Source organism: Camelus dromedarius, chromosome 18 (assembly GCF_036321535.1).
Source record: "Camelus dromedarius isolate mCamDro1 chromosome 18, mCamDro1.pat, whole genome shotgun sequence".
In the NCBI taxonomy this organism is placed as follows: domain Eukaryota; kingdom Metazoa; phylum Chordata; class Mammalia; order Artiodactyla; family Camelidae; genus Camelus; species Camelus dromedarius.
In genome coordinates this window covers 25,841,052-25,867,298 of record NC_087453.1, presented here as the reverse complement: position 1 = coordinate 25,867,298, position 26,247 = coordinate 25,841,052, and the positions used below count along the sequence as shown (strand labels likewise).

The 26,247-nt window shown below is 43.7% G+C and overlaps 1 protein-coding gene across 1 annotated transcript; it reads right to left on the bottom strand.

The window, feature by feature from the left end:
* Positions 1-2,841: 2,841 nt before the first annotated feature.
* On the bottom strand, positions 2,842-15,677 carry CHGB (chromogranin B). The gene is made up of 5 exons (XM_010994524.3): positions 15,464-15,677; positions 11,242-11,288; positions 10,672-10,765; positions 4,359-6,043; positions 2,842-3,238 (listed from the first exon to the last, which is right to left on the bottom strand). Exons 1-5 carry the CDS (start codon positions 15,510-15,512, stop codon positions 3,155-3,157), a joined length of 1,959 nt encoding a protein of 652 aa, XP_010992826.1. The 5' UTR covers positions 15,513-15,677; the 3' UTR covers positions 2,842-3,154.
* Between the last annotated feature and the right edge of the window lie 10,570 nt (positions 15,678-26,247).

The window sequence follows — 26,247 nt, the reverse complement described above, 5'->3', positions numbered from 1 at the left end:
TGAGCAGGCTACAGCCAGCAGAGGCAGTTGGGTTCTTTAATATCAAAACAGCAAAAACAAAGTTGAGAGAACCCCACTTTTTACTCCCCAAGCCACACAAGAGCCTTCCTGACACCTTATAACCCTGTGCCTTGCACCAAGTAGAAAATAAACTCCAAGCAGCTGTCAAAAAAAAAAAAAGAAAAGAAAAGAAACAAACCTCAAATATGAAAAAACTCTAAAATAACTACAGGTGGCTACATCTGCAGAGGGATTTGGGGGGAGGGTGGACGAAGGCCATTTGTTTGCTAGGTACTTAGGGTGCCTAGCAAAGTACCACACACTGGGTGGCTTAAAACAGAAATTTATTCTCTCACAATTCTGGAGTCCAGAAGTCCCAAATCAAGATGTCAGCAGGGCCATGCTTCCACTGACATTTCTAGGGGAGAATTCTTCCCTGCCTTTTCCAGCTTCTCACCCGAGACATTACTTGGCTGGTGGCTGCATCACTCCAATCTCTACCACTATCTTCATTCACGTGGACGTCTCTCTTCTATGTCTGTCTTCATGGCATTCTCCTCTGTGCATGTCTGTATCTAAATTTCCTTCTTCCTGTAAGAATACTGGTCATTGTAGATGTGGGCCCACCCTAATGACCTCATCATAGCTAGATTACATTTGCAGAAACTATTTCCAAATAAGGTCATAGTCATGAGTGCCAGGGGTCAGGACTTCAACATAGGGTTTTGAGGCACACAGTTCATCTCATAATACTCACTTTAAGTCTTTGAAGACTACTTGATGTTTTTACCATCAACATCTATTATTTTGATAAAGGAGGGAAAAACAGTGGCCTGGGTAATCCTTGACTTCTTTTCAAAGAAATGGTGGCACCCAGAGCTCCTAACTGCACGCTGCTGAGCACCGTGGTCAGGTGGGATTCTCTTGGGCATCTCCTGCATCCTTGATAGGTCATCTGTGCCTGAAGTGTTTGCACATTAAAATGAAGGGGTGTGCTGGTGCACAGGAACTCACCAGGCAGTGGGCCGGGGGAAGCTGTGGGAGCCACATCTAAGCCTGGGGCGCCATGCGGGGCTGTGCTCCATCCGCCAGCAGCTCCTCCTCATGAGCAGTGCCCACTGGTGTGTGTGTGTGTGTGTGTGTGTACGCACGAGCACGTGCACACGTGCATGTGACTTGCCAAGCTGGCATTTGGTGCATTGCAGTATTTCTCTCATCCAGTGAGTAAACGTGTTCATTTTGGGCCCCTTGAATTCTCTTTATTTAGGAAATGATTTTGTTTCCTAGTGGACTGCAGTAGAGAAAATGGGGAGACATACTGCACTTGGGTGTGTTGCAACGTGTTAAGCATTTCCCAGCATCTTCCATCAAGATACAGTTGCAGATGGGTTATAACCGTAATGTATTAAAACTGAAGTTGTGTTATTTGCCATAATATAAACTTGGCTTTGAATAATTTCTTTTGTTGGGGTTTCCCAGAAGCAACCCCCCGAGATAAGAAGTTGAGGACAAGCAGTTTATCTGGGCGATGATACCAGGAAACACCAGTAGGGTCGCCAGTGGGAGTGTGACAGGGAGGTAAAAACAGATGATAAAGGGTGTATCCGTGAGCAGGTCACCACTGTGGCACCCGCGGCTCCATCCCCTGGGGAGTTCTGGGAGGCATCATAGACTATGTGGCTCAGAGTTAATACACCTGAGGACTGTGGGGGCTGGCCTGCTTGTTATGGGTTGAATTTTGCCCCCAGAAAAAGATGTGTTGAAGTTCCAACCCTGAGTTCCTCACAATGTGACCTTATTGGAAATAGGGTCGGTGTGGATGCAGTTAGTTAAGATGAGTTCATCCTGGAGTAGGATGGGCCTATCATCCGACAGGACTGGAATCCTTATAAAAAGAGCATCATGTGAATAGACAGAGACTCAGAAAGAAGATGGTCGCGTGAAGATAGAGGCGGAGATTGAAGTGATGCAGCCACCAGCCAGGGAATGCGATACAGCTGAAACTCTCTTGGAAAAGTCTGTCACTGAAAGTTAACCTTGAGGAGACTGGTTAAATGATCACAGGCTATTCTTGACTTAGCCAAGTAGAGGAGAACCAGGTCTTTGGGATGAATAAAAGTCATGAGTGGTGCCCAGACTAATTTTTGCCACCTCCCAGAGAACAGCTCTTCATCTGAACTGCCAAAACTGTAGTCATCAACCAAGTAGAAGCCACCGTTTGTGGGGAATGAAACAACAAGTAAAAGGAAGGAAAAGAAGAAATTGGCCAACTGTCCTGCTTTAAGAAGCTGCAGCGAAAATAATGGTAGCAGCCAGCGTTCCTTATTTTACTGATGAACCTGAGCGCAGAGAGGGAAAGTAACTTGCCCAAAGTCACACAGCTACGTAGAGTCAGAACACTGTCTTCTTACAGATAAGCCCTGAGGGTCCAAGGATCTGGCTCAGCCCAGACGTTGTGATTCCCAGTCTGGAGTTCTCCCTACTACCCAGGCTTTCTCCTCAGCCCTGAAAAATGATCCTTGGCCGGCGCCTCCCAGAGCTCTCTAAATGATAGGATTTTTAAGTTAGTGTCTTATTTTTGAAACAGGTTCTTCAAGCCTATTTAATCTTTTTACAGCCTAGGGGAGCAGATACCTTTTACTAATCTCTTTCTCTTTATATCCTGAACATTCTTTTCCTTCAAAGGGTTGCATTTCCTCCCACTTATTTTTTTTTCCATTCTGCATCCAAAGGCCAACAAACCAACCCATCTTAGTGCTATGTTTGAGAATTTACTTTAAAGAATGGATCTGAAAGCCACGCTCCTCCCTGTTAACCCAAAGGAAGCTGAGAGCATGAAGCTTTTGGCCTCAGGTGAATCTTTTATTATTTCAAGCTGAGACAAGCATTTTTTTTTCAAGGACAGTAGCACAGTCATTGTCACAAGCATGTTAATACATCTATTTTTCAATAAAGAATATGCTACAAGTCATGCTATTCATATTTTCCATAGCATTCTGGCAAAAATTAAAGACATTTCCAGTTGTGTCAAACTTTTGATGAAAAGTAAATTCTACTTTCTGCCTTTGGGTAAATACATGTTGTCTTTCAGTGAAGTGTCGGAAAACATAATACGAGGGCTGCTTCTTAAATCTGCCTTTTGCTCCAATGCCCATCAGCCCCTTCGGTTACCGCTGAACTTCTCGGCTATTTTCTGTAGCTCCAGATCCATCGCAGCCAAATTTTCAAGTTCTTTTTCCTAGAAAATACAGAAAAGTTAAGGCACGAGGTCCCAGATCAATTTACTATGTTGTTGTTTGAGGGAGTAGGAAAGGGGCATTTTTGATAAGTCAGAGGCTATACCAGCTACCCTACATCAGTGGTTCCCAAACTGTGGGCCCCTGACCAGCAGCAGCAGCATCACCAGGGAACGTGTCAGAAATACAGGTTCTTGGGGGTAGGGGGTAGAGCTCAGTGGTAGAGCATGTGCTTAGCATGCACAAGGTCCTGGGTTCAATCCCCAGTGCCTCTGTTAAGGGGAAAAATAAAAAAATAATAACAAATGAAATAAATATAGTTTTTATTTTATATAAAAATTTTTTTAAAAAGAGAACAAAGTTAAAGAAAGAAAGGAAGGAAGGAAGGAAGAAAGAAAGAAAAAGGAAGGAAGGAAGGGGAAAGAAAGAAAAAAAAAGAAAAGTTCTTGGGCCCCACCCAGGACCACCCGAATCAGAAACTTTAAGGGCTGGAAATCCCTCGTGATTCTAATGGACACTGAAGTTTGAGAAGCACTGACCTACATAATAAATATCGGGAAAAAACATTGTTAGGGAAGGCAGGGCTCTGATGTCACCTCTCCCACATGTCAATGTCTGATGGTTATAAGCAGGGAGATGACAAAGATAGAACAAAGCCACTAATTTCTGTATCATCTGTTCTTTCCTACCCTGAGAAATAGTGATGAAAAGTCAAATGACTAAGGAGAAGACATAGACCAGTGGTTTTCAACCTCGGCTGAACACTGGAACCACCAGGGAGCTTTAAAAAATCCTGATGCCCAGGAATCATCCAGTACCAAACAGACAGACCCTCTGGAGTTGGGTCCCAGATGGCAGTGATTTTTCAAGCTCTCCAGGTGGTTACAACGTGCAGCCAAGACTGAGAAGCACTGCAGCCGGGGGAGGTGGACAGGGATGTGGACAGTGGCCAGATGCCAGGTGGAGACCAAACCTGGAGCTTGTCTCTGCTCCTCTGCTAGGGGTACAGTCTCACGATGACTAATTCCCAGCAGTGTCTTCCCACTGACATCAGATAGTCTTGTACATAACACATTCACATTAACCATCTAGTAAGATTTAAGCCAAAGCCCCGTACTGTACCTCCTCCTCCGTCAGAGCTCCTTGGCCAGCCCTCTCTTTCTCATTCTCTGCCGGGTGGCGTGGGCTCATCTGCTCCTCGGAGTCATAGAAGTCTGGAAACTCAGCGGACTTCTTCCTGTAGTGAAGGAGCCGGTCCAGCTCAGCCACTCTGTCATACTGCCTTTTCACGTCCAGCTTGGGGGCGAGGTTCCTCTTCTCATATCCCCAGTTTACGTCCTCCTCAAAGGGCTTTTTCTCCCACCAGTCATAGTTGTATTCTGGGAAGAAATTCTTCTCATTCAAGGTCAGCCCATTTTCCTCTTCACCCTCCAGAAAATTCTCATCCCTGTTGTCTCTTCTCTGAAAATGGCTGCTCTTCCACTGGGAAGGGTCGTAGTATGGACTGAGTAGCTCCCCTAATCGCTTCTCAGTGATGTGCCGGGGAGCATACTGTCTGCCTGGAAGCCTCGCGTCCTCCCTGTTCTCCTCCGTGCCTTGCAGGTCCCCCTGCGGGGGCCACTTCCCCTGGGCTCCCTCCTCGCCGTAGTTGAGGTAATTTCTCAGCTCGCCTTGGGCATGCCGCCTTGCCTGGTCCATCTGGCTTTCCTGAGCACGGCTGCGGGCTTCACCCAAGAACCGTTTGTCTTCTGTTCTGTCCGGAGTGGCGTAGGCGCCCGGCTCCCCGCCCCGGGCTGTGGGGCTGCGTCCCCCGTGGTGGCCTCGCTCTCCCTCACTCCCGTCGCTGGATCCGCGCGCCCCGTTACTGAGCTCTGTGCGGGGACGGTTCCCCTTGTCCTCCTCCTCTCGGTTCTCGTCACTGGGAGGCCTGGGGGCCCGCGGCTCTCCACTCCCTCTGCCCCCAGCTCGTGCCCCCTCCAGGTCCCCGGGAGCCTGGACGGCTGGGTAGCTCCTCCCTTCCTCCCCCAATTCAGGTTCTTCCTCGGAAGCCCGGCGGTGGGTTGGATGCCAGGCTCTCTTTGCCCCGAAGCTGGCCGTGCCCACGTCCGACTCCTCGGGGTCCTGGAGAGGGTGTCTGCTTTCCTCCCGGGGGGGATTCCCTTCCTGGGAGGACCTGTCGGGCCTGCTCCTCCCGTGATGGTGTCTTGGCCTCGAGCGTTTGTCCACCTCGGGGCTGGCATCTTCCTCACTTTCCTCGGATTCCTCCTGGCCCTCGGGTCGGCTTGCAGGCTCTCGGGGCCATTTCTCGGGGCCCCTCGTCTCCTCCCCACTCTCCTGGCTGCTCCTCTCCCGGCTGTGGGTCTTCTCAGGGCCTCGGGCACTACCGTATCTGGACACAAGCTTCTCAGATGTCTCAGCCCCCGCCGGGTTCGGTTGGTTGAGAAAAGCGATCTGTGTCTCTCCTGGCTCCTCGAGGTGCCTCTCCTGACTGCCATCTTCCCCATGCTCCCTTTTCTGATACGTCTCCCCCTTGCCCTTCTCAGAGTGGTGTGACTTTGCTTCTGTGGCGACGTGGCTGTCAGAGGGATAGAGGCTCCCTTGGGGCTCGCCTGCACCCTCTCGGCTGTGCCCACCTCCCTCTGTGTCCGCCACTGGAGGGCCTTGGGTGTCCTCCCCTGGGGCTCCCGCGTCCTCCCTGCTGGAGGCCCTGTGAGCTTCAGAGGTGTCAGCTGGGTCTCTTAACAATCTGACTTCAAACCTTGTGTTTTCATTTTCACTTTTCTCTTCATCTTTGACCTCTTTTCCACCTATAATGAAAATAGAAAAGACCAAGAATAACTTCAGAATTGCTTGTGCTCAGTAAGCACCAGGCTCAGTGATCACTACAAATCCTAAAGACTCTGACACTCAGGTCATTTTTAAAGTTAATACAGAATATATTGGGGAGGAGGATATAGCTCAGTGGGAGAGTGCATGCCTAGCAGACACGAGGTCCTGGGTTCAATCCCCAGTACCTCCATTAGATAAATAATAAACCTAATTATCCCCTTCCACAATAAAAGTAAAATAAATAAATTAATTAATTAAAAAAAAAGAATATACTCAGATTGCTTTTAAAAGCCAATGGTATGAAAACTCCTTAGCTGTGTTTAAATCTAATAACAAATTCTCTATATATTTATTTTTTCACAACACCCAATAAGCATCTTTCATTTGTTCAATGACCAAATTGAAAGCGAAATATGGGTTTATAAGCTACTAGAATTTAGAACCAGAAGAAACCTTAGAATTCATGTAGTTCACCCTTTTCTTTCTGTGGACAAAGACACTGAGGCTCAGAGAGGTGTAATTCAGGACCATTCTTTCCATATTTGCCCTAACTAGGGGTCAAAAAGTTAGCATTGTGTAAATAGCTCTAACTAGAGTCCAGCTAAGTAAAGTTAAATAGCTAAAATGGGAAATATCAGATTCAAAGGATTAAATTTTTTAAATTATTAGTTTATCAGACTTTTATGATCCAATCAACTGTGTAGGCTTAACATAGCAGTAACTGACAGTATAACTTAGCAATTGGTGATAAGCAGGGTGTGTATTTCTTCCCTGAGAAAACTGCACAGCTGTGGAAGCGACCATTTCTTCCCTCACTCAAATCCCATCTGTTCAATGTGTGCTCAAATGTTGAGAATGAACTCCAGTATATGAGTTATCTTTGTATTGCACGAGTCAACAGTAGATGGTATAACATATTTTAATCGAATGCTGTTTTCTCCCATCTTTTCCAAATGTTGACACTTCCTTTACTAAATCCTCCTTAACTCAAGGGCATCCCTTGAAAGGAGATATGCAGTTAACACTGTCTCAGTTGTTAGCTGGGAGGGCTTGAATTTCAACTTCTGTCATTGAGTTGGCATAGAACACCTGAAGCCAAGGCCGCGCACAGCTCTGGGCCGCTGTCTGCACCATCCAGTGTGGGAGCCACCAACTCTTTGTGGCACCAACCCTTTGAGGACTTGAAATGTGGCTGGTCCAAACTAAGACATGTAAATGTAAGCAACCACCAGATCTCAAAGACTTCAAATGAAGAAAAGACTGTAAAGTATCTCACATTTTCATATTGATTATATGTTGAAATGGTAAGATTTTGAATGTACTGGCTAATATATATTATAAATATATGGGATGTATACAAATTATGTATTGAATAAAATAGATTGGACAAAACTAAATATATTATTAAAATTTATTTCACCTGTCTCTTTTTACTTTTTTTAATGTGGCTACTAGAAAACCTGAAATTATATTTGTGGTTCACATGATATTTCCATTGAACGGCTCTGATGAGTCATTTTGAACTGACATTCACAAAATAGGAAAAGTTGTTCTGTTTTGCAAAAATGTCCAAGAAATGGCAGACAGTCTATATATACCTCTCCGCTTAAAGCCCAGCCTGGCATGATAATATTTTCATGTTTTGTAAGGCAACTGAATTGTCCCTGACCTTTCACACCTGGACACCTGAGGGCTGGGCCCCCACCAGTGTCTTTGCCCTGTAAGAGCCAGTGGTGGTGTGAGCCGCACTGGGGCGGGGCTGACAGGTAGGCACAGGTAAGCAGGGAGGCTTTGAAGCAGATACCGATGTCATTCTGAGAGTAGGCTGAAATAGCACCGCTGATCAGACAGAATCTCGGCTTCCCAGGGCAGAGGCTGTGTGGTCCCTTTCCCACTGCTTGCTGGGCAGGAGGAGAAGTATTTTTATTTTTTTCCAATTAAATGTGTGCTGCTGTAGCAGTTTGCTTGAGGCTTAGCACTTCCTCCTAAATTTAGCTTTAAGCCCCTGCAGGTGAGTTCAGAGAAGGGCTGTGATGATGAACCAGTCTTGTCAGTGTGTTAAAACCAAGGTGTTAAGCTCACCCTTATTTCAGATAAAAAGGAGAAAATGTACCTTCCATCCCTAACTGTCATGTTGCAAATATGACCAGACCAATCAGGTCAAAGAGATTCTTACACCTGTTAAAATATTGGACTATGCGTTCCCTTAAGGTCTCTTCAAGCCATAAAACAATGATTCTTCCCTACTCCCCAAATGTTCGTTTGCTCACTAAGTGTATGCTGGCCCCAGAGACATGCTGGAGAGTAAGGATGCAGGCGGAGATGGGCTGGGGGTGGGAGGGAAGCTGCGTGAAGGAATTCACCCACCCAGTTGGCAGAGAGCTCCACCAGTCTGAGGCATATTGGCAGGAGAGAGAAAACGAGAATAGGACAGAAGTTATGAACCGTTAGCCCTGAGGCAAGTTCTGCTTGGCCTAAATAGCATTTTTGGTAAATGTGAATCCAGAGGTAATACTTACATGCCAGGAGATATTGTTTGAAAAAATCCAAGTTTTAACTTTTTTGGAAAAAAGTTTCCAAGATCTGATAACATAATCTGTATTTTTCTCACTACAGGGTTGAAGCTGAGAAATATCTACTCCCCCTTAGAACAGGCATGTGTCTTTCAGTTTGTGAGTCACTTCCCTGTCTTGTTTCACTCCTTTATGTTATCCGTCTGTCTGGCCCTGACTGGTGTTTGAGTCTGGTTCCCCAGAGGAGTTCTTAAATCTTCCTAATCTTAGCATTCAGTGGCTCTCTGGGTGTGATATCTCCAGGGTCCTGATAGACATGGGCCATTTGATTTTTATCAGTCTTCCTGGGGCTCTCTCAAGAGATGTCAAAAGACCCCAGGGCACAATTAGTGATGAGCAGAAACTAGAATCCTACATCCACAGCCTGAGGGCTAAAAATCTGACTCTTGGCAAGTTAGCAGAGCCCTATAATTGACAACTCTTCCTAAGCAATCATGGTTCTTGGATGACCTAGTATAACACACCCCAAATTTTTGCATCCATTTGGTAAACAAAGGAGAAGGGAGATAGCAGAGGGATCCGCCCACAGGAGCAGTCTTTAGTTTCTGCCTGGAGACCCACCCTGCTTTCCTTCATTCCCTGCAATGGCTAATAAGCTCATTCTAATAAACCCATCGCCATAATTGCTGGAAAAGAAAGTTGGGGAGGAACTTAGAAAGAGGTATGTAGGCTGGGAGTGGCAGGGAAGCTTCCTTCCACAGTGCAAGGGGTCCCTACCCCAGCTATTTTACCCTGAAGCCCCCAGTGATGGATTGAGTCCTCCCCTCCCAGGTTACTCTTTTGGCCAATCACTAATACTTGTTTTTATAATTTTATACGTGAGGCCTCGTGTGTAGCAATAATAAAAGAGTATTATTTTGTAATGAGAGATTCTGAGGGTGAAAAAAAAAAAAAAAAAAGAAAACTCACTGTTCCCAGCCTGACTAAAAATTTAAAAGCAGAGAAAGATGCTGAAGCGAATAGAGCTTTTCAGATTTGTTTGGATCAGTTTGACCTCATGCTAGAAGAGACTGCATAGTTTTGCAAAATTTATATTTTCATGTCAACTCCCAGTGAATACTGCTCATGTCACAGTTCACATTTTGTTTTCAACATAAGCTGTTTTGTATAGAGAAAACGTCCCAGTCTAGACTCTGAAGGCTATTGCTCTGACTCCTTGGATGCTGAGTGTACCCTCACCCCTTCCAGTTCTCAGGCCCAGAACTCCTGATACCATTGGGTAATACCTCTCATTCTAAAAGGGGATGGGAAGGGATAAATTGGGAGTTTGAGGTTTGCAAATATTAACCATTCTATATAAAATACATAAAAAACCAAGTTTCTTCTGTAAAGCACTAGAGAACTGTATTCATATCTTGTAGTAACCTATAATGAAAAAGACTATGAAAATGAATACATGTATGTATATGTATGACTGAAACATTATGCTGTACACCAGAAACTGACACATTGTAACTGACTGTGCATCAATAAAAAAAAAAGTAAAAAGCTATGCATTAAAATGGCCTAACCAATCAGTCATGTAAACAGGCCAGATGCGTCCCAGTCACCTTTCCAAGCTTCTAACTCCTCATTGTCAGAAGAGCAGAAGGCAAAGAGAAGAATAATTTTTGTTTCCTTCTGTCCTATCATCTTTCAATACTTCCAGAACACTCAACCCCCACCCTTGTCTAATCCTGAACAAGCACTCCCCTTACCTTCTTCCACCCAAAGGAAAGTCTGTTCTAAAAATCCAAACTCTGCAATCAAGAGCTGATGGACATCTCAAAGACTGTCATTGAGTTCAACTCCCTCATTTTACTTTGAGGAAATAAGCCCAGAGAGGCGAGGGGTCTTCCCCGTGATCACACAGCTATTAAGTGAAAGAGCGGGGACTAGAAGCCGTATCTTAACCCACAGATACTGATCTAGCCCGTACTCTTCCCGCTGCCCCTTGCCCCCTGGTTCCTGTGGAGGTAAAGTGGAAAGTGAAAAGGAGGCAGGAGCAAGGACCACTCAAGGGACAGATTGCTCCTGCAGGGTAGGGCACTTACTCTTCCTCAGGATTTGTCGGCACTCAGGGGTGATGGGTGGAGCGTTGGACTTCGACAGGGCACTTGAGAGGACCTCGATGATGCAGCGAGTCACCTAGAGGGAAACCCGAAAGCAGGTTGGCAAAGCTGGCGTCACTGGGATGCCGGATTACTCAACCCAGGGTTGCTGTCGAGAGAGGCTTGGCTATGTGACCTATGCTGATGCAGAATCCTTGGGTCGGGAATGTGGATTTGCAGGACTGTAATGAAGCCTCCTGGGCCTCCCCACAGAGCAACGCCAGAAGGCACTGGGTCAAGACTGTCCAGAGAAGAGAAATAAACACCCATTTCTGAACAGGTTAGAAAGAAAATGGTGTGATGACAGCTATTGAGGGCACTAAAACATCCAGGAAGGAGGGAAAAGCTCATTAGGTATCCCCTGCTCCTGTTCCCTCAGGGATGAAAACTCGGCTTTGTTGCACTGGGCTTTTGCTGTTGGTTTATTTTTGTTTCTTGTTTTGTTTAGTTTGGTGTGATAAGGAGCAGGAGAACCTAGAGTCTAGATTAGTCCAGACTTCCATTGCAACTTACCATTTCTTCATTGTGGTTCCTGTTGTCCACTGGCATAGAACTGACAGCTTTGAAGGAGAAAAAGAATGGGAAATGACTTGAGTTGATTTTTTGGAAGTTCTGTGTCTCCAAATTCACAAAATCACCCCACCCCCAACACTGTTACTTGGAGAAAGGAGCGGAGTTAGAGCTGAGCAGAGTGGAGAGAGTCGGGGATGACTGCCCTAGGAACCAGAATTGCCCCCGTTGCATGTATACACATACACGCACACCCACAGAGCTGTTTTCCCTAACAATGTCATAAATATGATTTGGAAATTAATGCTATCTTATATCCAATATAAATCAAATCCAGACAAGAGGAGCCTTTGAAATACTGACAATGTTCTGTTTCTTGATCTGAGGTGTGGATTACACAGGTGTGCTTGATGAGTGAAAAATTCAGTAAGCTGTATACTTACGATCCATGCAGTTTTCCATGTGTACATTATACCTCAATAAAAAGTTTAAAACAAACCTAGTTTAAATGAAAAAAAGGTGCCTTCCTCAACCCTTCAGCCTACTCAAAATGGGAAAAGATTTGTGATTCCTTCTGCCTCTTCCTGTCCCCAAGAATATATTTTCCCTGACATCCACTTCTTTACAAAACCGTGGTCATGATTATCTCATACAATTAATTACTTTGTTTTTACCTGTCGCCTCAGCCTTTTCCTGAATAGGTGTGCTTATGTGTCTCTATCAGTGTTTTTTCTCTTCCCGCATGTTGACAGCAGCCATGCAAAGAACACGGGAGGTAGCTAATTCTACCAGTACAGCATTGAGTCCATAATATCGCACGCAAATAGGTGTTCAACAACTGGTTTATGAGGACATTGCAAAAAGACAAATTTTAATTTATTTAAATAAATTTCATGAGATTCTGTTTGTTTTAAATCAGCGATTGCAATGCTTTTGTCTTCTTAGGAAATGCGGCAGGTGTTTTAAATTTTCCAGTGCCATGTTGTTTTCTCTTTCAGAGTTGCTTTGATTTTTTTATCCTTTGCTTTCACTTTGTTCTGTCTAAGCCCTTTCCAGTGGAGAAGCTCAAAGCATTCACGTATAGGCCCATCTCCACGGTTCTCCTGGCTCTCCCGGCTCTCCCGGAGGAGAAACTGCTATTATGGCTGAAGAAGCTCAGTGTAGACAATTCTTCTAGGTCCCTGAGACAAGCAAACAGCTAGCTGGAGCAAGAGTAAAACACCTGGACATCAGAGATGGAAGCTGCTCAAATGGAGTTTATTCATAACCGGCAGCCTGAGCTTTCTTCCCCAAATATTTGCTCTCCAAGTCTCTTTAACTATCTTCTCCCATTCAATTACATATCATAGGGCTTAATGTAAAAGTAAAACTCCTATTTCACTTACTCACCTTACTGAGTTTTCCTTTTCAAAGTATGGCCTGGGATCTACTTCAGTTGTTTCAAGAGGTCTAACATTATGCAGCATGCTAAAATCACTTGTAAAATATTTGAGAAGTGGCTAACAAGGTATGAAGACCCCACAGTCTTCCGGAAATGTAGTTCAGACACAATCTGGATGGCCCACCTTTGGCACCCAGGGTCTAGTATGCTAGGCCATTAATTTTATTCCTCAAATGGCTGTTATTTGAAAACATTCCCAATTTGGCACTTACTCTTTCCACCTGAGATCTATAAAATCCTCTGAAAAGAAATAACTGAGAGAATTACTTCTATAATAAACTAGAATATTCCTTTTAAAAATCTAGCCTTCCTACACTTTCTTTGGTAATGTAGTTTCTTGCTAATAACTTTTCTCTTTTTTCCTCCCAAATGCATAATAGATGCTTTTATTAACTATTGATATTGCTGAAGTATCAACAGCCATCTGATTTAGGGGGAGAGAAATATTTTTCTTTTGTGACTCTAAACAATTTGTAGCTCATGTTTGTTTTTAATAGATCAGTCCTGTTTTCCTGATGGAAGCTCTTCAGATATCTTTGTGATGGAAAGGAACTAAGGTCTTCTTATGAAAGCATAACATGCATCTGGTAAGACATCTAAGTTCCACTTCATTTCTTCCAATAGAATCTATGGCAGCAATGTAATAATCAAAGATATGTTGATACCCCTAAAGTAGCTTAACTTATTTTTATATAAGGTAAGAGTTAGGGGGCACAAAAGAAAGCCCAATGATTATGATAAAAGTGAAGTAGTCAAATAGCAGAAAAATTTTCAAATAATACATGATAAATCTGAGAATAACTTTCAAAGTATTAATATCTCACAAGACTACCAAACTAAGGTTCGATCCCAGAATGAAAATACAGCTATGAAATAACAAGTTATGCAAACTCTTTTGAATGCAGAAACCATCTTACCCTGTATAATATGAATATCATGTAGCTCCCTCACACATATTAATTTTTAGACTGCACAGTAGCTACCATAGGAAGGTGTAGCTCTCCCTCCAGAAGCTCTTAAGGGTAGGGGATGAACCAGATGGCTTCCTCGATTTTCTCCTGTGATTTTACTAAATATCAAATTCTGCTTGAAGTCTACCAAGTATTGAAGGCAGGTGGGAATGGGGAATGACTGCTAATCAGTATGGCATCTCTTTCCAGGGTGATAGAAAAGTTCTGACATTTAATAATGGTTAAGTAATCTGTGAATGTACTGAAAAAAAAATCAGTGAATTATGCACTTTAAAAGTATGGCTTTTATGGAGTGTAAATAAATAACTCAATAAAAATTTTAAGAATATAATGTCCCCATTTTAGTTAATATTAAAATATCAACCCTTCTTAAAATATTCTCTTGAATAGGAGCTATAAGTATATTCCCACTATAGTTAAACAAGTCTAAAAAGTGACAGTGCTTTTTGGGTCTTTAGCACAATGTATAGCATAGATTTAGCCTTTAAAAAAATCCTTTCTGCAAATATTTTTGCCCAGAAAGGACTCTAAATAAATATTCATTTGGTTTTATTTAATTAACTTGAGAACATTCATAGGCAATTTGTAAGAGTGACAAGAATTTTAGGAAATTCTGAATGTATGTAGCTTTCAATAGAATATATTACCACTGGCTTTCATTTTGTCTTTACATTTGGGATCCAGTAATAGCTGTCAATGAAACCTTCTTATTCATGAATGGGAATACCTCAATTCTAATTAGGAATCTCAATCTCAGATAAGAACAATATTCTATGAGATCAGTAAAACAGCAGAAGAAAACCTCCAGTTTAATCTGTGGTGGCATATTTACTTCTCAATGGTCTTAATACTCATAGTGACTTTACTGCAACACAGACACACACAGACACACACACACAATCCCCCCCCCCAAATCTCTACAAATCATTTCTTTAAGATTCAGAGTAATTTGAAAGATTAATCCCACAATCTTCTACACATAAACAGACACTGTGAAATGTCTACTACTTAAAATTTCATCCTTCCAAATTGACAAAAATTTTTTTTTACTACTCCAATGACATTTTTCTGGTTTTTTATACTCACTGTTTTTCAGGAGTACAAAAGTCTAACTATCTACTGCAGTTTCCATTTATAACTTATAAATGGATTTCCTCTCCCCAGAGACAAAAATGACAAACACAGAAAAATATCACATTAAACCGGTGCATACTTACACGTGAACACACACATACATTACATATGAATGAGGTAAGAAAAAATACAAGATATCTTATACACATATATACATAAAAGACCTATTTTTGTCTCATCATATTTTAATAATAATAATGAAATAAATTATACAGTTGTCGACTAGTATCATAATACAAGTACTCCTGTCTCTCCGATGTCATCTGGCTTTAAAAAGTCAAACAAGTATTTAATTACAGATACAGAATAAGACTATAATAACGTCTCTCTTAAGAAAGTAGAGAGACTGTGACATTTTAGAAGTGAGCACAAAATGTGGGGTTTCCTTGGAGGCGCAGGCATGCTTTTCTATCTACAGAATACTCTGATTTGGAAAGACTGAGACTCGTTTGGTTGGGCTAGGAAGCCCTCTGGCTATTTCCAAGTAAGACAGTGGGGTGGGGAGTTGAAGGGAAACCACCCAGGGAAGAGAGGAAATTAAGGACCTCAAGCAAGAGGGATAAACCTTCCATCAACCCCCCCTTTCTCCGGGTATCCGCCAGCCGAGATGCCCAGAGCGCCCGCGGAGACAGGGACTGGCGCTGTCCGCGGTGCTGAACGGCCCGCCGAGCCCACTCACCGGCCAACATCGTGGCTCCCAGGAAGCCAAGAAGCACCGCGGGCTGCATGGCCCGGCTCGCCCGAATCTGCGCGGAGAAGAGAATGGCAGCCGGAGCGGTGAGTGAGATGCAGACGGAAGGCGAGATGAAGAGACTCCGGGGAAAGCGGCCTTGTGTCCTGGTTCCCGCAGTGTGGCACGGTTGGCGCAGGCCCCGCTCTTTTAAAGGGCAAGCCGGGGCCGCAGGGCCGGGAGGGGCGGGCGCCCAGGAGGCGGCTCCCCCTCTCTCAGCCCTGACGTCACGAGGCGGCCCACCGGGGCAGAGGCACAAGTAGGAGGAAATTCACGCCAGTCCAGTTGCCTGTGTGCTCTGGGTCTGGAGCGGGGTGAGGAGTAAGGCAGAAGAAGGAATGGAGGCGTGAGGGTAGGTAGTTCAAATCTGAGTCCAGGGGAGAGGTGAGAGATCCTGCTTAGATTGCCAAAGCTTGTTCTTCACCTTCCCTCTCCCCCAAACTTCCATATCTAGGAACACGTATTTCAGGCTGTGCATGTCTTTTCATTGTTGTCACTTGGTCAACAGCCAGTTCCAATAGTCAGACTTTCTTTTTTTTTTTTTCATTATTTTATAAACTTTTAATTATTTTGCCATTGACATTTACCATGTACCAGAAGGGGAAAAAGCCTTTGGGAGGAGGATTTCTCGGGAATTCTCTCAAAGCAGGATAATGGAGGAAACATAATATTTTCCTTAGGAATCAAGGCTTTACACTAGACCTGGTATGAAGTAGGGGTTCAGTCACCTTTTTTTAAATTGAAGTATAGTCAGTTTACAATGTTGTGTCAATTTCTGGTGTATAGCTTAATAGTTCAGACATACATATACATACATATATTCATTTGCATATCCTTTTTCATTATAGGTGCCTTTTAAAAAACATATCATCATCTAATTGTTCTGGGAAATTTTTTATCGAAGTGATCATATATCTCACCTGTTCCGTGGTTTAACTTTGGAAAAAAACCTAGAGTTCTTATGTGCATGAGTATGTTTCTGGATTCTTCCAGAATATCATCCCATTCCATTTCATTTCTTCATCCTTGGAGCTGCCCCACACTTCTTCTATCATCAAAGCTTTTTTTTTTATTTTTTTGTTTGTTTTGTTTTGTATTTTTAAATAAAGTTTGTAATCCAATGGACACACACAAAACAAAATTGTGCTGAGTGAAGCTTTTTAATAAGTCTTGACATCTAGTGGAAATGGTCTTCCCACTTTGTTTTCCTTTAGGAGGGTATTGGTTCTTCTTGGTCCTTTACATTCTCATATAAATTTTTGAATTAGTTTTCAATTTTTATGAAAAACAATCTGCTAGGATTTTGATAGGAATTGCATCAAATCTATAGATCAGCTTGGTAACAGCTGGTAACAACTGACATCTTTAATCTGTAGATCAATCTGAGAACAGATGACATCTTTACAATACTGGACAGACAGCTTTATGATTGCTGATATTGTTCTGGATATACTTTTAGCTCAAGTGGTACAAAACACTATTACCACAGGGAGAAAGAAGAGAGTCCGAAGAAAGTTTGTCAGAGACCTTTAAAGTTTCATGATGCTTCTTCGATCTCTGGCAAGTTAGGGGCTCCAAGAAAACAGCTCATATAAAGTGAGTTTGTCTGCAGAAAAGGAGAGTGACATCTCATTTCCTTGCTAGATGCTTCCTGAGCTGCAGAAACCCATAGACTCCCTCTAATGCCACTAGAGAAGAGTGAGAAAGAGATCGTAGGGCAATTTAATTTGTGTCCCCAGGAGACTGAGAGTTAAGGGAACAAGGTGGAGACAGACAGGAGAGCAGCTGGAGCCGCTGCCATAACAAGTTGGAGAGAGGGGACAGTGGTTGGAGCAAGTGAATGCCCAGAGTTCTTCCCTAGGCCAAGTGGACTCTATGGAATGGTACTGGTCTCAAGTCATCCCCAAAAGTCCCCACTTGAAGAAGCAAGGGGATCCCCAGTATGTACTAATGATAGTAGCTGAGAGGCATTGTGAGGGGTCAAGAGCATCACCCCTGTAGGGACTGCGGGAGTGGGTAGGTTGCCATGGAGAATTGACAAAGTTGCCTTGTGAAAGGGGCAGCGAGCGTCTGGAGGTGTGCCATGACAGAGGGCATTGAAAACCAAGGGATGACTACAGGCAACACTGGCCATTTCTGACCCCTCTTCCATTTTCTGTCATCCTCCACCCTGTCCCAAACCAGTAGGAGCTGAGGGTAGGAAAGAAAGAAACAGGGAAACAAAAGGATAGGCCAACCCTTCCTTCTTCCCTGTGACTGATTCCAGGTCAGGAAGCAGCTGGGAGCTACAGGAGCTTTGAATTGGGTGAAAAATAGAAGTTTCAACTGTTGTAATGGCCCAGAGTTCATGAAAAGCTGTTGTTCCCACCTGAGAGATTTTGTTCAAGTATCAGGAAGGGAGATTTGAGAGAAATGCTTGAAGGCAGCTGTGAGAAAAGATTGAAGCTGTTTCCTGATTGTTCCTTTCAAGTTCAGCATGTTCAAATGGTTTACATGTAGCACAGGACAGAAAAATCCTTGCACATGATTTGCACATATGACTACTGCAGTATAAGGGGGAATGCTCTGATTGGACAAGGAATCGTGAAGAATCCTCAAAAGATAAAAGCAGATGGGTACAGAGTGGAGGAAAAGAGTCACAGCTCCTGAGATAGGACTAATGCAAAAGATTGCAGAGGGTTTGGAGTTCTGCCAAGCCCAGAAGCAGGAGGGAACCCGGGGGTAACTACTATGGTGTTTGATTTGGGTACCTGGTAGAAGCACTTGAACCAAGCAGTGAGTAGTAGAGATGTCCGGGCTGCATTCTTGCCAACTGTTAGGGGAAACTTGTTTTCATCTCTGATACCTTAATGTCCTGGAGCCTCTTCCTCCTCTTCTGAAAAAGCCTCCTGTCTATGACATCCCTCATAGGGATATTTTGAACTTTGATTTCATTCCAAAATATGTATTTCTATTTGTGGAATTTCCAGCACCAAGTCAAAAATAGTGGTCATGACCTTGAAATCATGGTAACTTCTTGCCAAGACATCTGATATTGGAAACCAGGAGTCCTGTGCTGGTTGTTTTGAGATCTCCCTCTCATACTCTGCTGAATTCCCCAGCCCTCCTTCCTGTGCTCCTCCTCAGGAGCCATGAAATATAAGTTGGTTCAGCCTTGTGATTCTGAGAAATCTGGTGACTTAATAAGCCCTCTTAGCCCTGAAAGGAGGCATTCTTCTTCTGATGCTGAATTTTTAATTATTTATGGCAAACATTAGAGCATACCAGCTCCCAGGCAGGCTGCTCCTCTACAAAAATGTATCCTGTAGATGTAAACTCCAGAAAAAATCATGTAGGCTAATTTCAATTTTATACCTATGAATATTTTATTCCCCAATAATTCATAACAGTCCACAAGGAATGATTACTGTTAAGTAAGTATGCATAATCAGAAACATCCCAAGATTTAATTGCCCATATTTTTGTTCTGAGTAATATATGTATATATGTATATATATATATATATCACCTCTTATCAGTTCTAGTAAACGATTGTTCTCCATCTCCTCCTCCCTTTCCTCTAGCTGTCTTTCCTTTCTTTTACATTCATTCATGAAGCTGAGAAAAGAGCACCAAATAATAGTACACTGCCATGTAAACACGGTATGGCCTGAAACTGTAAATTACCAATGGATGGACCAGTCTCAACTCAATCTTTTTGTCTTTTAGAAGGCATATTATCCTATCAGGTATGAAAATAAATATTGGAAGACTTACTGGATTTGGTCCTTTGCTCCTAGAAGTACAGACTTTATAGCTAATTTAGAAAAGGAGAAAGAAATTTTACAGGCATATGACCTAAGGGGCAAAGTGGTACCCTACGTCCTGCAAACTAAACCAAAAGTCTCAGAGTTCATCAGACCTGAGTCCTGGGCCAGTTTCAAGTGTAGAGGCAGAAGAGGAAAAGACCAAAAGACCCCACTGCACCTACAGCCCAAGGAGAGATGGAAGGAAGGTCAGAGCAGCACAAGGGAGTTGCCTCAAAGGAAACTGCTGAGTCACTGAAAAGTGAACCTGAACTCTGCCCACTCATGAATTCACCCAAAATTCCATGAAATGGACACAGTTTCTTCAAAAGCTAGAGCAGTGGTTTGTTTGCATAATAAGTCAGTGTTTTGTTGTGATATCTGGACACTGTTTTGATGGTGGGAGTGTAGAAGAAGAAGGAAAACAAGAAGAGAATATAAGGGAAAGGTTGTCATACACGAAATTCCCACCCTCTGCTCTAGGTCAGCCCACACACAGATATTCTGGGATTCTGCTGCTTCTGGATTTGAGGGAAAAGGGCAGAAAGAGGTAACGCAAGTCTTAGAGCAGGCATTGAGCTGTCACGTCAGTCAATGGGCCCCACGCCTCTCACTTCCATACCCTCTTTTCCATTTCTCCTCGTCCTTCTAGACAAAAGAGAGATACCTAGAGAACTTTGGGAGGCTAGGAGGATGTCACTTGGGGACCAGGCTCTGTCTCCTTGTCATTCTGCCCTAGAGTAGGCATCCAAATGACCCAGCTTTCATCATCTTTCGGTCCTTCCAGGACCTGATAACATTCCACCATAACAGTTCTAAAAGGGAAGTGGTAATTTGCACAAAATACACTATTACAAAGCGCTAAGGGATACTGGGAGGCCCCAAACCAATATTCCCCCCAGAGTCATTTCAGAACAACTTGTCCTTAAAGACATCCAGGAGGAGAGAATCCACGAGCAGAATGTCAGACTCAGTGAGAGGTTCTCCAGAGACTTCAATGAAGAACGTGCTCAGGATCCCTCAGCTCAGAACCTGTGGGTTGTGGCCCACTCAGTGCATCGACTTGGCTCTTGTTCCCCGTGGAATCAGTGACTCCCATAATTACCTTCTTGGGGTGGGGGTGGGGCTGCTGAAGTGGCTGTTTCTGTGAACACTGCACAGTGAGTGGCAGGAAGGCCTTCCAGCTCCTGGGAGGAGGATGCAGGTCTTATTATTATTTTTTTTAAATCTCTGTGCCCTGACAGCTTTTGATCCAGCCTCAGTGGGTTAAGGAGGTGCTTATCTCGACATGTCACTTGGCTGCCTCTGTTCTTCTCAACTGTTCACAACGAATACACTTCACCTTGGGCCTGTGGGCTCAATCTTGCCTGAATCAGAGGACCTCCCTTAGCCTCTGTTTTGAGAGATTCACGGAGTTCAGCATTGGGCCACATTTCTGTCTGGTTTGGCCCAATCTAGAATCTGACTTTTTATAACTAATCTTACTTCTGATTCATCTCTAACCTGTCCTCAACCACTTCTGCTGTAGTTCAGAATCATGTAATGTGTGAATAGGAGTTGGAGATCTTTAATATAAAGTTGCATGGGAAGCCTCAGATGGTCTTTTAACTCATTCAGTAAACCTTGGTAGGGTGTTCATACACCAGACAACAACTAAGTAAATGTTTTTGCCTTCATCACGGTCCCAGCCTTTCTTCCCAGACATTTCCACGTTGCCAACTCACAGCTGGCCGACCCACAGTTTGGCTGATGCTCTCCATGGTCCTGAAAGAATCTGACCTTTTCCCTTGGAGATGAGAAATACTATATTCCCTCAAGATCACAAGTCTCTACATACCCCGAACTCATCATGTTAACAAATTGTAAAACTCTCCGAAACATTGAAGCTGACAAAGACCTGCACTGGCCGTGAACGGTGGCGTTTCCAAATATCTAGGACGTTTGCTGAATGGATGAAAGCGGGAGTCAGTTAGTGAGAGTGACTCAGTTATTCCAGGGCTGTGGTCAGAGTTTGAGCTGTTAACCTGTTACCAGGCAGGGCTGAAAGAGGACTAAACTACACAGGGGCCCTGTAACATGAGTCGAGAGCTACTGAACAAATAAATAGTGAAATAAGAAATGTGAACCAATTAGAAATTCGTTTTGGGGGTGGCAGAGGATGTGCACCTCCTGGTTGACTCTGGGGAGATTTACTCTGCATTTTAAATGGATGGGGGAAGAGAAAGTTTGTCCACAAGTCTGGAGGATGAGAGAACACGGTGACACAGATGCTGTGGAACCCTGCATGTATCACCTTGGGCCTTGACATTTCGTGCACACTAGCCTGATTTCCAACTGCCAGCATCTGCCTCTTTAGCGGAGGACTTTGTCTGGCGGCTTGAGTCTGCTCTGCCCACACACACAGCAGGTCCAAATTGCTGGAGAACTGGTGTCCTCTCAGCTGCAGCCTTCGACGAGAGACTGGATATTGGCTCTTTTATATCCCAGCTCCCTGAGTCCTTGTACAGGATAACTGAGGCTTACATTCTAGACTGGCCTCCAAAATTCCCCAACAGGGCTGAGTTCTAACTGTCCACAATGGCGGCTTCCTTAAGATTGCACCTCCCATTGGCTTCCTTCCCTCCCCTGTCTCAGTTGCCCACTCCCCTATTCAAATAGACTACTTGCACTTGAATTTGTGCCTTAGAGTCTGCTTCTGAGGGAACCTAAGTCAAGACACACAGGCAGTGGACTAATGCTCTGAATGTCCCTTGGGCTCAATATTTTCTATCTCATAATCCGTTAAGGCAATCAGAAAGCAGAGAAGACAGAGACTGTCAAACACTCTTACCTTAGCCTAGAAAAGTCAAGGACATCTTTTCCTGGTAACAAAAAAATTCTGTGCCTTTGGAAACAGCTGTCACAGTGTCAACTCTGGTTTCATATTACTTAACTGCACAATACCACCTCCCATTACAGAATTTGAGAGCCATCCGAAATACACTGAGAACAGCAGAAGAACCCTAGCTGTTGCCTCAACAAATCTCCTACATACCAGCTCATCTCTGTCCCAATCTGACACATAGCAACATGAAATACTTTCAAGAGCAAGTCCAATCACTAATGGAATCCTCGTAGAAGTTTTAATGCCCTTGGAAGCCACAGTGTTCATGCTGAGCATCTAAGTGAAAGTCAGGTAGGCAGATTGATCTTTGGTTTTCCCCCAGAAATTAGGCGAGGAGACAGTCAGTAAACCACTAGGACACAAAAGAAACTGCTCCCCTTGAATGACATTAAAGCCTTTGCAAAATCAGCACTCAGAATAGTGCTGTTTGTCTGGGGATTTAATCCATTTTTGGAGGTGGTAGGAAATATCACCATATTTTGTAGAAATAAAGTAACAATTATTGTCTATGTCTATATAGTAACAGAAAGACAACTGGGGAGACAGAGTGGCTATTTGCCATCATGGGGGGATAACTAGCATTCCAAGGCCCTTTCCTCTGTGATGTGGGTCATGGTGGGGTGCAGGGTTCATGTCCTACTATAGAAGGGAGCCAAGCCAGATGGCTCTTCCCTGACCGCTGGCTGCCAGAGGATCATCATATGATCCAGCCTCAGCATGTCAGGCATTCCCATCCAGGACTTTTAATTTAGAATTAGAAACAGTTTAGAATTCCATAGTGGCAGAGGCACCTGGGCTCCTGGCCTCAGCTGTGGTGGCATCCATTAGCCAGAGTGGCAGCAGGACAAGCGTTAGGGACATTCAAATCGGATTGTCCCTGCAACATGACCTCAGCTGGTTCCTGCTGCCCAGCACCTTGTTAACCAGTCTTCTGGTCAATTGTGTTAGCTACCCAGTATCCTTTCACTAAAGTCAGCCAGAGTCCACTTCTGTCATGTGCAATCCAGAACCCTGACAGGCACAGAAAGCGGTATCTCCTTGTGTACAGAGTCTCCCCTGTAGGTCAGAGACCTGGCTCTTGTCCATGGGCATCTAGGTATTTAGTCAAAGGGACTTTTATCTCCTTACCTGCCAAGGGCTTGACTGCATAATTGTTAAGTTTCCTTTCTTGTTCTAAAAGTCCATGAATCTGCGTGAACTACTTGAGCTTCTGCACCCTTAGTGGTAAAGAGGGGGTTTCTGGAAAAAGAGGCCACTGTGTGGGACCCACAGATAGATCTGGTCCAAATCAAATAATCAAAGAGTATCTCAAGTCTATGTGTGTTCATATGCCCCCAAAGAGGTGATTGTATCTGGTAAACATCGTTTGGGGCATGCCTAAGCCAAGGAAATTTGTGGTCCATTTAACAACGTTCACAGGTGTCTGCGATATGAATGGTCCCATGGGAGACAAAGAATCAGAGCGAAGACAGAGTGGCTGGCACTTTTACATACTCAGTAACCTGAATAATTGTGCAGCCATGAAACCAGTCTGGGGAGTGAGAAATATGGTCATAACATGCATAGATTATGGAGAGGGACAATGGAAGTCATTTATTTTTAAGCCCTCCCCATGGTCATACTACAACGAACGCAAGGAAAACCCACTTGAAACATTATGAGTCGAGGAAACTTTTATAGTTAATAGTAAACCAATCGATTTGGAGAGTGGTTCAAAATAGTTTTTAAAGGAGAGAGAGATACTATTATAGTTTGAAGTGGCCTAAGAGATACGTCAACTAAAACAATAGTAGTTCCTTGTTTAAATCCTGATTCAAACAAAACTAAGAACTGGGGCTAAGTATTGGACGACATTAAGAAGTTATAATCTTAGGGATATTCGATATAATTAGGGATATAATCTTAGGGATATTGTGGTGTGTTTTTTCCCCCAAGTCCTTATGCATTACAGATATATGCTGAATTTATGGGTGAAATAAAAGAACGCCTCAGATTTGCTCAAAAATAGTCTAGCACAGTACTACACACAGTGCGGTCTATTGATCAATGCCAGTTTGCAAATCGTGTGCTGTTAGTCTGTGTTAAGTGCAGACATTGACAATGCGTGTTTAGAAACTGCTATAGCGCTTTGCATTGTCATGGGCTCCAAGCAGTGATGCGTGGACTTGTCTCATTGACCAGCGTAGAGCCCCGTTTGGCTATTGTTGAATTTGCAGTGGGGAACTAACTGCATGTGGCACGAACACAAGCTGCTAGCATTGGTAGCGGCACAGATTGGACATTAAACAAAGGGGCTCTTCACCACTGACAGCTTAAGAAGAAGCACATTAGCACACACACAAAGATTGGGGCGGGGTAAGTAGAGATAGATAAAAAGAATGCCGAAGGCCGATGACTGTTGAAGACAGGTGATGGGCACAGGACACAATTCTCTCTACTTTTGTGACAGTTTGAAAATCTATATCATTTGGCAGGGGTAGGGTATGGCTCAGTGGTAGAGTGTGTGCTTAGCATGCATGTGGTCCTGGGGTCAATCCCCAGTGCCTTCATTAAATAAATAAGGCAATAAATAAGCCTAACAATCTCTCTCCCCCCCAAAATAAATAAATAAAAGACATCATTTGGTTTATTAAAAATTTTAAAAATACCCAGCCTGTTAATGGAGATATTTTAAACATATACATTTTCAATGCATATATTTATATCTAAACATTCAGTGTGTGTGTGTGTGTATAATATGTGTGTATTTCAAATAAAATAATACAGAAATGACACAGAATACATAGCTCACATAGCTTACATAACTTTATTTGGCAGAACTCTTAGGTAAACAAACACAGTAGTTTGCTGGATCATGAGCTTGGTGAGCTTTTATTATAAAATAAATTCTGGTTGTATAATAAACTCCTTGAGGCCAAGAATCCTGAGAGGTGCCGCTCTGTGTCTCCACAGCACTCAACCCAGGGCAGTGCCGAGTAAATGGTCCTTAGTAAACACCGGCTGGAGGGTTACACTCAGAAAATGAATTGTTACGAAGTGTAGTCTAATTCTCCATGCAGTAATAACACACCGCTCAATCAATTTGAAAATCAGTTTCCTGAATCCACCCTCAAGGAGATTTGTCATGGAATATTTGAGACTAAGGGGGACTCGGAGCTTTGCTAATGTCCTCATTTTGCAAAAGGAAATGAGGGCTCGAGATGTTATAAGAGCCTGGCTGAATATCCAGCTTGTTAATGGCAGCACTGTGGCCTCTGACACCCACAGCTGGACTCTTCCTTCTGCCGTGATGTTTCTCAGAAGGTACCAATCCACCTCCCATTCCCTGCCCCTTGCTCCTGGTTTTAAATGATATGGTCTCTGTTGTAGGAAAGAAAAGGAAATTGTCAAGCTGGCTTCATCAGAAGGCTGAACAGGAAATGTGGCTACAGGACAAGTTCATGTTCTGATCAGTATTTACCCAGCACAGCTCTGTGCCCCTGGCCTTCAGGAACTTTCTATATGGAGAAGGAAGATGTCCACACGTGAATAGCTAGAGGGTGGTCCTGTTGTACAGGATTAAAGCATAAATGAGTAGCAGGGTAGAGCCATGGGGGCTGGAGAAGGGATGAAATGTTTTAGAGGCCATCGAACTTGGGTGGGAGGTCTGAGAACCAGCCAAGGAGAAAGCAGGATACCTGGGTTAGAACAGCACGAACCTGGGTTTCTGCTTCACTCTGTTGATGTTAAGGAGCTTGGAAGGTTTCTGTGGGGAACAGGACAAGCTCCAATACCGACTGGATTTAGAAAGACCAATATGGTAGCAACAGTGTGTGGGAGAGGCTGACAACAGGGAGAGCCGAGAGGAGGGCCTTAAGGAGATGAAAGCTTGGAGCAGGTGATGGCAGTGGGAAGAGAAAGAAAAGGCAGATGTCAGAATTTAGATTTTTATACAACAACAACAAAAAAGCTACCAAAAAACGCCCCCAAGGTGTGATGTGCAAGGTGCTGTTCTAACCCCATACAAAACTGAACTTCTTTGAGCATCCTGAGTTAGGTATTTCTTTTACAGAAGAAGAAACTGA